The sequence below is a fragment of the Nanorana parkeri genome, unplaced genomic scaffold, assembly GCF_000935625.1.
Source record: "Nanorana parkeri isolate BGI_ZX_2015 unplaced genomic scaffold, ASM93562v1 scaffold1035, whole genome shotgun sequence".
NCBI lineage: Eukaryota > Metazoa > Chordata > Amphibia > Anura > Dicroglossidae > Nanorana > Nanorana parkeri.
Genome location: NW_017307303.1, coordinates 269,706 through 285,203, shown reverse-complemented (window position 1 = coordinate 285,203; position 15,498 = coordinate 269,706). Strand labels below are relative to the sequence as shown.

At 36.9% G+C, this 15,498-nt stretch overlaps 1 protein-coding gene across 1 annotated transcript in view; it reads left to right on the top strand.

Annotated features, from left to right (window-relative positions):
• The window catches only part of KCNQ5 (potassium voltage-gated channel subfamily Q member 5), a 144,262-nt gene that overhangs the window by 94,967 nt on the left and 33,797 nt on the right, over positions 1-15,498 (top strand). The window contains exons 7-8 of the mRNA XM_018567356.1: positions 7,780-7,874; positions 10,069-10,095. Coding sequence (XP_018422858.1) covers positions 7,780-7,874; positions 10,069-10,095 — 122 coding nt within the window. The remainder of the gene's footprint in view (positions 1-7,779; positions 7,875-10,068; positions 10,096-15,498) is intronic.

Sequence of the window (15,498 nt, the reverse complement as noted above, 5' to 3'; positions counted from 1 at the left end):
TCAGGAATTTAGGAACTCTGAGGTGATCAGAGGGCAGAGCAGTGATCAGGGGTAAAGTGGATTGTTCTGAAGCATCATATATGATAAGAACTGTATCCCTATGCCCTCTGTAACTTACGTAGTCTTTGTTTTACTTGTTACAATTGTAGTTTTCCTTGTAGTTTACAGAGCACATTATGTCTGATATAACCTCTCAGTTTGATGCAACATCTGCTCCTGGATGTACCACTTAATTATTGCAACTATCCATGCATTCTTTAAAGCAGAACTCCAATGCCAAGTTTTTTCCCTTCTACTGTCCTCCTCATCTTCCCTGAAGCCCCCGCACCCTTTTTTTTTAAAACCCCATACATACCTTTTTCAATGCAGTCTTCCTGCCAGTCCACTGACACCACGGTCCCTTCCTCTTCTTTCTCAGCAGCAGCAGGCTTTTCTCTCAGGACTGAGCAGCTGATGTGTGCATAATGCTCAGTCCTGGACTACAGTGACACCAGCTTGAAACAAAAAAGTCAATATCAGATGCAAGGATGACACAAGCATTTCCTTTGTGATATTCAAGATTATATCAAAGCAGAGGCCACAAACACCTCACATGCATCCAAGTAAATGGATGACACATTCAAACTCCTCTTTGATACAGTAAAGGTGATGGATATTAGCTGATGCTCACTATGAGCTTTGAACTGAAGAGATAAAAACAAATCTTATCCTTCTTCATAAAGAATCAGGAAAAGGACCATGTACAATTCACTTGCACCAAAGTTTGAATCAACAGATCAAAGAATAAAGGTTCAATGAGGTGCATGAATTCAACAGGCAACTGGAATTTGCTCATCTTGATGATTGAGCTGAAGGCTGACAATAAGAAGCTTGTTAGAATGCGCAAAGCAAACCAGGTGCTTTTTTGAAAACCAATTTACTAACTACTATGGCAGAGAGATCATCTCCAATTTGTTCTCTATTAGGGATGCACCGATACCACTTTATTAAGACTGGCCATCTTGTTTAACTGAAGACGCGATGGAGGTCCTGTGTGCGGCGGTTTCGGGTTCCTGATGATGGCGGACGCGGCACAGGTAATCCGTTTTTTGTATAGGAGTATTTGCACGAGTACTCATGCAAATACTTGGTATCGCCGCAGATACCGATGCTTGTATCGGTGCATCCCTATTCTCTATTGAACATGTGCACAAAGTGTCCCTAAAACAATCACCCCCAGGTACCCCACCATTGCCACTAGCAGCCAGATACCTACATTTTAAGTAAAAAAATATTATTTGATCATATTATTTGATCCCTGGTCAGAGAAAAGGGTCCATTAACACTATAAATTACTAACACTATAACTTACTACTATTTCTGTCTATTTGATTTAAAATATCAAAATTCCCAAATTTCCACCACAACAAAAGAAAACCCATAATTATTTAAAGTGTATTTGAAGCCAAAACCTTTTTTTTTTTTTATTTATTACATGGGGAAGGTTAGTAACTCTGTGAGGTATCCATGGCCTCACTAGGGAGATTCACTATTCCCTGTTTCCCTGTTTGTCCTGGTGACCAATCAAGTCAAAGGGACTAAAACTGAGTGAAAAACTAAAATCACCAGAACAGGAATAGAGGGGAAAGCTGCCAATGGGAACACTTGTTCTGGTGACAACTATCTACGAGGGGATTTGTCTCACTTAGTAGAGATTTTAATTCTCATTTGCTGTAGATGGTTCTGATACCACCAGACTGCCATTGCAAAGAAGGCTTCAGACAAATATTTTAAATTGCTTTCATTCAGATTATGAAAGCTAAAGAGTTTTGTCCCTGGAAAGCCTGATGGGATTAGCAATGAATTACATGTGGCACATGACTTCAACAGTAAATATATCCAGGCATGTGTTATACTCTACATATTAAAAATGCAGATAGCTAATACATATATTTCTGAACTCTTTAGTGCTTATATTTTAAAATGCAATCTTTAGATCTTCCCAGTCCTGTCAATCCTCTACTTTCTCTGCATGTGCTAAGTCTCTGCTTCACAGGCTTTTACAGGAAATTTGATGATGGTGGGTCATAGCAGAATTAGAATATAATTGATGCCGAGCTTTAGAACAAGAGCAAGTGCATGCCAAACCTATGATTCAAATACTACACTGCCCTAACAGTTCTTTGCTGAGTTATTCATTGGTACCTAATATTATGCAATATGCAATTTATTAGCACTTGTTTTATGTTGACCTTAAGGGTATATGTGCCTAATTCAACTGTGATATAGAAGACTTTCAATAAATATTCTTGGTCAACAGGAGAACTCTACAGTGGGGAGTGCTGGGAACTGTAATCAATATTGCAGCTACTAACAGACTGTTATGTGTGTTCCTTTCCCCCTTATGATTTCAATAACAATAAAGGATTTTGAGGTAGAAAAAAATGATTCTTTGCAAATCCGATGGAAATACAAAGACTGTACTTTTTTCCTCCAGCCGTGAAGCACTAATAAGTCAGAACACAAATGTATGCCCACAAAAATTAGATTACAATTTTATACTATGTAAACTGATTATCGCAAGCTACATCATAATCCTCCATAAAGGACTTAAACAGAAGGAAGAAATCCAAAGCACAGAAGAATGTTCTCATCTATTGCTAGACATCAAAAGGGTCTGGATTTTGTTACTGGACATTTTATTAAGGAGAAAATAAATGGAATGCGACTGTCTTATTTAAACATTACCTACTATAAATATTTGTGTTTAATAATAATTGATCTAAGAATATTACATTGCTTTGGATAGAGATATGAAGAATTAAAACCCTTACATGGTTTTTTTAGGGCTGTAGTAGAGGAGTTTTACCATTACTTACTGTCATGGTGACAATGGTTATCTGCTGTTTCCGATTTTCCCTCACTTCCTGTCTGGTAAAAACATTGTTTTCTAAGCAAAAAAAATGCTAGGAAAACCCTTTCATTTGGTAGTGTTTACAGAAACAGACACCTAATATGAACTTTGGTGCTTTTGAACAACTCATTAGTACTGGTGAGCATTCTGCTTCATTCTGTTCTACCAGACCCAGTAATTCCTCTGTTGAATGTTGGTATCTTACCTCACACCTGGCATTAAGTAGAAAAAGTGAGGCTGTCAATTACAGCCAGCATGTTGGATACCTCAATTCATATTCTTAAAGTCTCATGCCACTGTTCTCTGTAGGGCAGTAGGTGTACGTCAAAGGGCAGGGCTGTAGTCTTCTTAGGCTGCATTTGAAAAAAGCTGATTGAGCAAATGATAAAAGCAGCACTATATGTACATACTTGAAGAATGAAAAGGTTTTCTAAAAAGAGAAAAAAGGGATATAGGGCATTTTACCCAAACAATACATATAAACAATTATGGATAATAAAATAATTGACTGTATTAGTGCTACAAAAATGGGCCCATCTTCACTATTTGCATAACTTGAACAACATAAACAAGATATACAGCAGATTACTCAAAAGGAGCTCAAAGTTGAACAAGCTTTGATAAAGGCATTATTTTTAGTGCCTGGAAGACGGTTTTAAGATTTGTGAAGACCATATGGTCATTAGGCATTTCTATAGCGATCTCAAAAGTCCACAAGAAGCAGACAAGAACAGTAGACACTTAAAACAGCCACTGAGAGGGAGATGATTATTGGTTAATGGAAGACGACTGGTTACTTGGCACTTAACGGCTAATCAATGGGACCACAAATACCATCAAAACTGTACCATACAAGGATCAACACTAGAATGTACTGCAATGTGCCACATTCCTGGTTGAATGAAGTATAACGGCAGACACCTATAAGTAAAAACCCACCAATCACCAGTACTAGACTTTGCAAAAATATCATCTGGTCACATTAATACAAATACAACTGCACCAGTGAGGTTGTAAACTCAGAATGGGGTGTAGTGCCTTTGGTGTGAACTTGAAAGCAGCATTTGTAGAAGAAAATATCTGCATACCAACTGTTAACAATTGTGTGATACAATTATGTATGGATGGCATTTATACCAGGACAATACTTGAATCACAGCAGCCATGGACATCAACTATGTTCAGGCTAGTCCAATGCAGCACCAAAACGAGGTGTAGATATACATTTGTATGTATGTATGTGTGGGAGTGTGTGCTTTCCATTTATACAGTATCTTTATATATAACCAAAATACATATTTGGAGTCGTTCACTGCAATCTGTTAAACAGGTCACAATTTAGATTTCTCCAATCCCCTTAAGCTCATCACATTATTGTGTTACCACTTTTGTAAATCAGTGGAGAAAAGACCTCCTCTCCTCTGGCTTCAGGGGCACCGATGAGGACCCAATAAAAGTCACTTCTAAGATGCCTCAAAAGGTGACCATGGTATAGGACCAAAGCCATGGAATTTGGCAACAAATACTTTTCTTTTGCCAGTTTCATCCTGTAATTGAAGTAACTCCTACAATACTTCTTTGCTCTTGTCATTTAAGAAAGAGACCAAAACATTTCTAAAATAGTTATTAAAAAAATTACTCACATGGTAATTTAGCAGTAATATGTTAGACTTAATTTATTGGAATACCTTTTAAAGAAGGGCTTGTACTCATGGAAGCAGCACCCGCTCTGTTGGCCTTGTGTTAATTGGATTTGGCAGTGAGGAGGTCAAACAGGGATATTTATGGTGTCAACGTAGCCAAATGAAGCAGTCCACATTCATATTTACATGGGCCAGCAAGAAACAACGTTAATGCTTTATTCAACACTCTAGTGCCTCGAAGCACTTTTTTTCTCCTTTGGGCTTCAGGGAATGCTTACAAGGTGCCAGGGGCTTGCATAAATCTTTGTGCCTGTGTTTGGTATCACAGGTCTTTATAGAGCAATATTTGCTTCTAAACTAGCCAAATAGGTCCAATGCAGTTTTATGAAAACAGCCTTTCCAATAAAAAAACATACTTTTAGCAGTTAACGACACTTCAGAAGAGCAAAAAAAAATTAGGAACTGTGTATGGAAATCCCTCCTCTGCATGATATAGCTAAACATGTCTGAAACAGAAAAATTATGGGGTCGGTTCACAAAGCTAGCCGAAGAATCAGTTGAAGCTTCTGCTGATCCTTCGGCTAGTTTCGGTTGCGGGAGCCCTTCGGTTCAGTTGAACTGAAGGACTGCTGTACGGGCTATTCACTATAGCCTGTACAGCTCCCAAAATAGTTCAAGCCGTGATTTGTCATAATTGTGATGATTATGGCTTACAGCTCATGAAAACCCCAAGAACCCCAAATCCACAATCTCAGAAAATGAGAATATTACATGCAATCAATAAAACAAGGATTGTACATAGAACAATATCGGACCTCTGAAAAGTACAAGCATGCATATGTACTCAGTACTTGGTTTGGGCCCCTTTTGCAGCAATTACTGCCATTACTTTTGCACGATATTCTAATTATTCGAGTTTCACCTGTATGTGTCACTATTAATGGAAATCTAGCCCTGCCCTCTATGATATATCAATAATTACTTCTGGTTTGCTGTGTTGTCAGCATGACATGGTGGAGTGAGTATGCAGAGTCACATTATTTTAGATGATAGATATTGCTTTACATATTACAGTGCCTGCTTTGTTGTTACAAGGAGGGAAGCAGAAGTTAAAGATAACGTTACATATTTTAAAACAATATCCTGCTTTTTCCATTATACTTGAGCTGTTCTGTAATATTTTAACGCTTGCTGGTTGGAAGAGCATAGCTTAATATTGAAAGTTTTAATGAGATACAGTATAGAGACAAATATAAAATCATAAAAGCAGGACTGCAGAGTTTAATAGCCATAATTATATACATAATGGTATATGCTTACCAATGCGGAAAATGCTGTATTTTTTATTTTTACTGCATGACCTTTTTCAGTTCAAACTCTTTTGCATCATAATATGAAAAAAGCATGGTTTGCACTTTTCATTAACAACATTTTAACAAAGAAATAGGGATGTCTAGCAGTAAAGGGAAGTAATACAGTCACATTCAGAAACAGCAAGTGGGAAAAATTACACAAAATATTTGCAATGCTATCATTCATCCATTTAAATCAGCAGGTTTTTGGTTGGCTTGCTCTCAAGTTACATTTTAGAAACATACTGCATTTCACAGAAATAATTTTAAATCTGCTGACAGCAACATTGTGGGAAGAAAAGAGCCACATGTGGCCCATGAGCCACAGTTTAGGGACATTTCTGTAGGTGACTAGAGTTGGAGCATGTGTTCTCATTCTTGGTTATTTCCTTTAGAAAAAACTTTAGAAAATAAATTTGATTTAGTGAAAAGCAGGAGAAAAGAGGGCCAAGAAAGTATCTGATCTATTGTTATTGTTAAATTGACACATTGCTTTCATCCAGATTTCATAAATAATCCTTAGCATATTAACAGAAATTCCATTATAGGTGGGAAACATGATGTTTAGTCCATGTTTTCAAACTGTCCTCTTTTCGTAGCCATAGTTACTTTTTTTTAGGCTAACAAAAGGGCAAACCTTGATAAAAAAAACCTGACATAGTTTTTCTCAAGTCTAAATGTAGTTAGACTGTTTTGGATGAGGACTAAAGGCTGGACTTAATGTTATCCCAATTTTTTATTTGAATGTTGAAATACATTTTAGAAACCTAAATGTCAAATACAGAACATAACAGCAATGTGATTGCTGTGCAGTTAACTGCAAGCTGGCCTTTATGTTTGTACTTATTAATTTATTATGTTTAATATTTACAAACCAGAGATGTCTAAATGAATACAGACAATATTTCCACATTGTTTGGCCAATACAAATTATTTCATAGCAAAATAAGGGTAGATGGTCCCCCAAACCCCCTCAATCAATTGTAGTTAACCTAATGTGGAAGTGGGACATGACATTCTAGTTTGGGCATGAGTATTAGCTGGAAAATCAACCTTTCTATTCAAAAACAAGATCATCCTGTGTATGTGTGTAACTTCTGGGGTGTCCCATAATCCTTAAAGGCCAGGACACTGTGTAAATACCAATTTACAGAAGAAATTTTCCACTGCAGTATTGAGTCTTATACAAGATAGGTTGGATGAGTATTTAATAATGAGGCGAGAAAGCCAGGAGGTCAGATCCACCATCAAATTTACTGCTCCAAGTCACATTTACACATGCGCTTAATTTACATTCCTGTTGCAGGGTTTATGGTTATGTTGTATGGAAAGAGTTGCATAAGTCCATGCATACAGCAAACAGAGTTAGGATTATTTGGGAGGTAATTTGATAGAATATTTCAATCTGAAATCCCATTTTAAATGTGAAAGAACAGCATAATTCCTGAGCTTAACAAAAACATATTTGGTTGAATATGGTGCTGGTAAGTCTAGTTTACCATAAGCTTCAGGTACTTTTTTTAGTTACAGCTATTTTCAGCTGTCTGAAAATCTAGCAGGCAATGCACTTGGTGTGAGCGAACTATTAATATTCCTTAACCAGTTTGGTTTTTCCTTTATTTCATGTTTTGTTGGTTCCCTTGTGCTTTTTATTTTCTCCTCATACCAGGCTCTGTGGCGGTTTTATTCTACTGATTCCAGTCGAACATACCTGACAGCCACCTGGCGATTTTATGAAAGTATTCTTCCACCTCTCAGGCATGTATCAATGCTATGAATGATGAATAAAGCCATGACTTGTACTGGTTTACTAATCTGCTTTTCAATTTTGTTTTATCCCCTGCTCCCTTCTGCCTTGTTTTTCTTTTTTTATTATATATCCTGCACGTAGTGTGTATGGCGTAGTTATGCGGCTGATGAGAAATCGGTTTCCATTGCTACCTGGAAGCCTCATTTGAAGGCCTTGCATACCTGCAGCCCTACAAAGTAGGTACAAATATGGCAGCTGGTGTTGTTCGTAATGTCTGTTCAACCTCTAGAACCAATAGTATTTATGTAGTTTGTCTCCTGATTATTTTCTGTGTCACGGTCATTATTAAACATGAAATAATGTACAGACTATAATCTCCAGGCTCCAAATTAAAATCATTAAAGAATCATTATGTATGGCTTAAGGCAATGTCTAAAAGCATACAAGAAAACATTTTGCATTAGGCTTTAATAAGCAGCCTGCTATAATATCAGCATATTCAAAACATGTTCTGACACTTGTGTGTCTTCGTTAGATGACTGGGTTTCAGGTTTTTGGGTTAGATTTTGGGTCAGTGCTAATTCATTTTGTATGATTTATTGCTTACTTTATAGTGCTTAGACTTGCTAGCCAGCAAAATACCAAGCCAAAGCCCATGTGTTAAATGCTTCCGTTCTATCCCATGGAAGCACCAACATAACGATATATAGAGCAACCATAAAATTAAGAGCTTACCTGGCGGATTTTGCACTCCGTAAAGGTTTAAAGGTGCAGCAATGCATGTACATATGCAGACCTCACATGTATGTGTGTACCAAAGACAGTAAACAGACAAAATGGCAAGCAGTCAATTATTTCATAACTATCTAGGCAGGTACACAGTGGGAATGACAATTCGCTAAATTCCCCAGTCATTTCTCTTTTTTAAAGGCGTTACTCCATAAGTGTCAGCACAAGAGAATAATTGCTTCTGTGTCATGTCAGACATGACATATATCTGTGTGTGTGTGTTTGTGTGTATGTGTGTGTGTGTGTGTGTGTGTAAAACTGCTGATTTATAGCACAGCTATATTTAAACCCATAGCACTAAGTAGAATGCATGGACATTTCCATTGGCAAATATATGGTTGAACCTCATATTAAAACTACATTTCCCACTTTGTTTTCTTTTTCACTGTTATAATTACGATGACTGTCATTATTATCATTACTGCTACTGTTGTTCATTTGTTTCTAGTAGTTTTCAACGTAGCTTTTCACTAATTTTAAGCAGCTATGCAATCAATACGCTATGACTAACATTAAGGATTAGTTGTATTTGATTTCAATGCGCTAACTCAATGTAGGAACATTAACTTGGAGCCTGGGGATAAAAAAAGCATTTGGAACATACTTCCTCAGTTCTGGGAAGCAAAATTGTTGAACAAACACAATTATACTTTTGTGCAACTTGCATAAACAAATGTATATAGCATAACTGCAATATAAGCAAATACCGTGTTTCCCCGAAAATAAGACACTGTCTTATATTTTTTTGGGCTCAAAAAAACACACTAGGTCTTATTTTCGGGGTAGGTCTTATTTTTTTTTTTAAATGTACAACAATCCACACTTATTCATGTACAAAAAATATGTTGATCAGGGCAATCAGGGGTGCCGTACCTTTCCAAGAGCAATTTGCTAACCAATCGCTGGCCAGAATGAGCGGAACGCACTTTCACTATCGATTCCTCACAGGCGGAGTGCATTGGTATCACTCCGCCTGTGACAGGAGCCGGCGCTATAGAGGAGGCATCGGCTTATGCAGCTCTGCTCCCTCCGCTGCCGCCTCGCTTCCTCTAGCGCTGGCTTCGTTGGCACCGCCGATTCTCTCCCGCCTCTCCTGTGACTCTTCAAGTTCCCCCTTATGCCGACCCTGGGAATGGTCACAACTAGGTCTTATTTTCGGGGTAGGTCTTATATTTTAGCAATTCCCAAAAATAGTACTAGGTCTTATTTTCGGGGTAGGTCTTATTTTCGGGGAAACAGGGTAATGTAGAGCCCTCTACTTCTATATTCCAAAATGTAATACGAGAGACAACTCTAAATTGACCTAAATCTACTTATCACTGCAGATTTTCTATTTAAAAGTCTACAGCTTTCTGTAAAAGTATGTGTCAGCAATGCATTTTGCTTTTCTGAGTGCTTTGCCAGTCTGCTGTGGTATGTACTGAGCATGTTGCATGAGGACTGTGGGAAGAAGATTTGCCATGTGTGCTGCTTCTTGAGCTTTGTGCCTGCTACATTACACTATGTTTTGTGTATTATAATCAATTAATACCTTTATTTTCAGTTATGCATTTGTCAGATGCATTGTTTATATAACACAATAATAATTAATACTGTTTGCTTAATTACATTTGTTTCTTTTTCATTTACTAATACCTGAAGGAAAGAACAAGGCGAGACATCTGGCAGGTTTGTATTAAGATCATTTATTTCATCTTTAAATTGTACATAAAAAGAAACACAAATAAGAGAACTGATTATGTGCCATGTCTTATGATGAAATATGAAACACCTGCACTCTGACAATAGCAAGAATGTTTCTAAATATAAACATTTACTTGATTTAGTAATCTGAGAATGAGTGCGAGGCGAGGCTTTAATAAAGGAATTGAATATCTTACCTCAATAAATTAAGCGAAGATTCACTTTAATTACCCAAACATGTGAAAAGTTAATTCCTGTTTATTTATTTATTTCATCTGCACCTGATTGGGTATTCAAAATAAACACAGCAAAAATGTTTCGGGTGAAGATTCTCGACTCCTTTAGTAAATCAACTCCTCTGTATCAGAAGAAGAGTGAGCATGCCCTTTGTATATAAAAGGGCAATACAATTTTACTTGATACATGTAGCCAGTCCTCCATCCACTCACATGAAAGCAATTAATTTACACTGTCAGTATATTAATCCAATACTCCATTTTCAGCCTACTATCACACTGAAAATACAAAAAAACTAAAATATTACTGTTACCAAACAACAGATTAAGGAGATACAAGCATTTGTTTGGATACTGAGTACTGTTAATACCACCTCCATAAATGGTCAAAAAGACTATCAAACGGTATGCTGCTCTATATTTTATGTAGTATGTAACAAAATGAAACTATATACTACTATATATCACAGATGAACTGTCAAGCCACAATTATGGAATCTATTGTGTCCAGTGTTTGGCATGTACAGGGTTGGGTTGCAAAGTCACATAGCAACTGGGCTCCCATATTACACAGCATTTGCAGCAGGGTTTCTGTATATATTATTTTTCCTACTAAAACCTGAATGCCATTTCTATGTGTGCAATGCTTGTGTATGTACAGGCAGTTTATGCTCTCCTATTTAAAAGAACCATAAGCCCAGGGCTACATGGGCAAATAAATCTCCTTACGTGTGGGAAATTTCAACATTTTGCAAACTAACCAGGTGCTGTCAGCATGTGTGATATGCACGGCTAATACACTTGACAAGACATACAGGTGAAACTCGAATAATTAGAATATTGTGCAAAGTTCATTTATTTCACTAATGCAACTTAAAAGGTGAAACTAATATATGAGATAGACTCATTACATGCAAAGCAAGATAATTCAAGCCGTGATTTGTCATCATTGTGATGATTATGGCTTACAGCTCATGAAAACCCCAAGAACCCCAAATCCACAACCTCAAAAAAGTAGATTATTACATGCAATCAATAAAACAAGGATTGTACATAGAACAATATCGGACCTCTGAAAAGTACAAGCATGCATATGTACTCAGTACTTGGTTTGGGCCCCTTTTGCAGCACTTACTGCAATTACTTTTGCACGATATTCTAATTATTTGAGTTTCACCTGTACAGTATGTAAAAAAGCAAGAGAGCAATATATAAATGCTGGTACCAAAAACAACATACATGGGAAAGAACATAAGCCCCTGATTAGCTGCTATGATCAACAGCTTAATTTAGGACTGGACTTGGGGGCAGAAAGTCATTTTCTGCCACTAGCCAGCACTAACACTATGTTGGACTGGTAGCCCTGAGTGGAAATTCTTTATTCAGACACCGATCAAAGCAGACCCCTCTTTCACTGACACATAGTGCAGATTATATAACTACCTGCTCCACATTCACACCTGTGGTCACAGAGTCTGGCAAAGGAAAATCTTCCAGCACTATCTTCCTTTGCAGCTGATGCTGGAAGTTATGAAAAAAATGGTTGTGACAAAAAGTCATGTCCATTCCAACACCCACCGGTCACCATGCCAATCAATCAATGAGGCGCCATGTGCATTGTGCATTTTACCATGAGAGGGCTAGTTGGTTGTGTTTGCCCCCAGGCTAAAGTTTCCCAGTCCTTGTGTAATTTTACTCCAGTATTGTGACAGTGTTAATAAATCAACTTCACTTAGGCATGGATTTCTATTAAATGTGTGATAGCTGGATTAAAGATCTTGGCATTGTTTTTACACGCCAAGAAAAAGATTGACTGTTTCAATATTCTCAGTATACTGTGTATCAAATGAAATTTAGATTGTAAAGGGATGCATTAATGCAAGTGTGGCTAGATTACTGGATGAGCATACTGCTTTAAATTTTAGACAAAGTAGGTTTGATGTCCACAGAGTTTATTTATTGTGCTCTAAAAGAAATGTATGGTTCTGAAATATTTCACATAGCCTAGAGATACAGTAACACTTTGCTTTCTTCACTTTTTCATACAATTTTACACCTTTTTTCAGTAACAGTTTCTCATCTTAATTCTTAAGGTATATCTAAATCCACAACTTGAGTTTTGGATACAATAGGGGATTGTTAAAACCCCTTTGATGTTTCAAAGTGTCAGTACTTGAAAGTAGAGTTACATCTTCACAAACCTGTCCTGCAAGTCTGAAACTGATTCGTGGCTGTGGAAATATCTTCAGCTCTTACTAACTCATTGATACATCAGACTCTAGGCAGGTCGCTGGTCTTGAAAATCTATCCAGCTGGTAGAGTAGGAACTCTTGACCTGCAAAATCTTTCTAAGTATTGAAGTCAAAGGATACGCGTGATAGATAACTAGTATCTCGTGGAGGGTTTTGGAATGGAAGGTATCCTTTTGTTATATTCACCACTGTCTCAAATCTTTCTTATGCCAATCCACAGCACATTTTATTTACACTTTGTACAACACTTTTTATAAATCTCACTGTTAACTTTATCTGATATTTATACATTCTGCAATCAACACATGAATCTTATTTTTGTATTTTTCTCACATATTTAACTAATATTATGTGTTTCCTTTGTGTGTAATATCTAAAGATATTATTTTCTATTAGTGTCTTTGCATGCTGTATATGTGTGTGTGTGTTTTAGAAGCACATAATGAGGCCTAACCCTTGTCCTAATAGTATTGTGCCTAGTAACCTGATCCTCTATTTCCCCTCACTCCTAGTAAGCTTTATAGTAATACTCAGAAGCTCTTCAGGATGTACAGCACTCGGAAGCCTAGGTATTTAGCATCCTGTCTGCTCATACGATATCTGAGAATGCCAGCTGATAGAAGATGCATGATGGGTGATTCCCTCTCCCTTGTGCTTTGTAATCTCTAATCTGTTCTTTGCATTCTCCCCCTGTGGCCTTACTTTGGATTTTGTGAAACTCTTAACTGCTTGCAATGATCACTGCTGCTTGCTGCCTGTATATTCTGTATGCTGGCAATTTGCTGTTGCCATTTGGCAGACATGCGGTTGTCTTAAAAATAGAATTGAATATTACAACTGCACACATGAGTTTATCTGAACCGAGTTGCCCTCATGTTTCTGTAACTGAAACAAAACTCCTCTTCATATTAAGAGCTAAAACAGATACTGAACAGATGGGATATTTAAAGCAACTGGTATCCAGATGGATTAATAACAGGATAGACCCGTACCGTTTGTAAAGCAGCAGTTTGTCTTCTGCAGATAATAGATTTATTTCACTCTGAGCTTGTTGTGTGCAGGTTTGGCACCCTATGTACCAGCATATGACATAGCCTGCAAAAATATTCTATAGCAATCCATAGACATAAAGTTATGCATCTTGCCTGCAAACAGGGGAAACAGCTGTTTTTGAGTTAACCAATTATTAATTAAAAAAAAGCATTTGATATCACTAGCAATTAGTAAGAGCACTGGCACAATCACACATTCACTAAATCGGAAGCTCTGGCCATTATAAGATCATGGCTGCCTTATCATAACAAGCTTGATTGTGGATCCTGTGCATATCACTGCTATATATGTTTTTCAGGTGGTCATTCCTTTTAGTAGTGGATACCATAAACCCTCATACACTTTACTGGGATAAAAGTAAGGGTTGCAGCTTAAAACCCATTCCGCAGCTAGCGTTGATTGCTCCCACTAACCCATATATTTTTAACACAGATCTCTGAATCCAATTTAAAAATAATAATGTGGCATTCTTATAACTCTGTGACGATTACATTACACTTACATATTTTATATTAACATATTTAGGTTCAGAAAAAGCATTTTGTTTTACTTTGTATGTAGTAGGGAAGGTTGAAAACTCCTGATGGGTTTTTACAGCAATGCAGAACTTTTCCTCACCTCTCTGGCCTGCTGTCAATGGTTTCACCACACAGGAAGTGAGGGAAAATCTGTGACAGTGACGCAGACATAAATAAAATCTGACAGGGTTTCTAGTCCTCTACTTTCCTAAAGGAAAAACATTATTTCCACTCTATCTAAAACTAAGTAAAACATGTAAAACATGTTTTGGCTAGACGTACACTATAAAAAGGAAGCTGTGCCCAAAAAGGCAGGCAGAGTGTAAAGGACTAGTAATCAGTATTACCTGTGGTCACATCAACTGGCTTTTCTCAAAAAAGGTCTACTTTTACAGGCAACATAGGTAAAACTTATACCCACAACTCAATGAGTGACTCATGCCGCTTCTGCCTTCTCCCTGTCTGCTTTATTTATAGGGGGCTATACAGAGATCCAATTAAAGACAGCCTTGAAACTGATCTCTCTCTGAAAAAACTGACAATCTTTTCTTACTCTAATGTGATAGGCACACCCTGTATTAAATGTGTATTGGTAATGTATAGACTTTGTATAAATAGTAATTAACAAAAGACACAAAACATCAGTTTTCTATAGACTTTGTAGAATAATATTAAAAAAATTACCACAAACCATTATTGTTTTTTAGTTTCCTTAATAATTTATAGCTTAATTTGTAATTTCCACTAACAAATGCAATGTTGATATCTGCAGTTATTCGATACAGGAATTATTTTTGAATTTAAATATTTTTGAGCTTGTTAGTCACTATTATGAGTCTTTGTTAAGCCTACAAAATGTCTGCTTCCTTTGTAGATACGTAGTGCTATACTTTTATAATGTATCTGCCATAAGGTACAAAAATTAACCAGTTGACATCCGCGGTGTTAAACCCCCTTCCCATCCAGGCCATTTTTCAGTATTCAGCGCTGCGGTACTTTGGCTGACATTTATTCCGTCATGCAACGCTGTACTGAAATGAATTTTATACCCTTTTTTGGGGACAGATAGAGCTTTCTTTTGGTGGTATTTATTCACCACTGGGGTTTTTATTTTTTTACTATATTAAGGAAAAATTATCGAAATTTTATTTAAAAAAACAGTTTCCCCTATATTAAATGATAAAACATTATTACCCAATTTTTTGGTAAAATATAAGACAGGGTCACGTCGGGTAAAAAGACACCAAACATGTCAAGCCTTAAAATTGCGTGCGCGCGTGAAACCTCAAAAAACGATAATACCCAAAATTGGGCATAGGCGACGCTTTA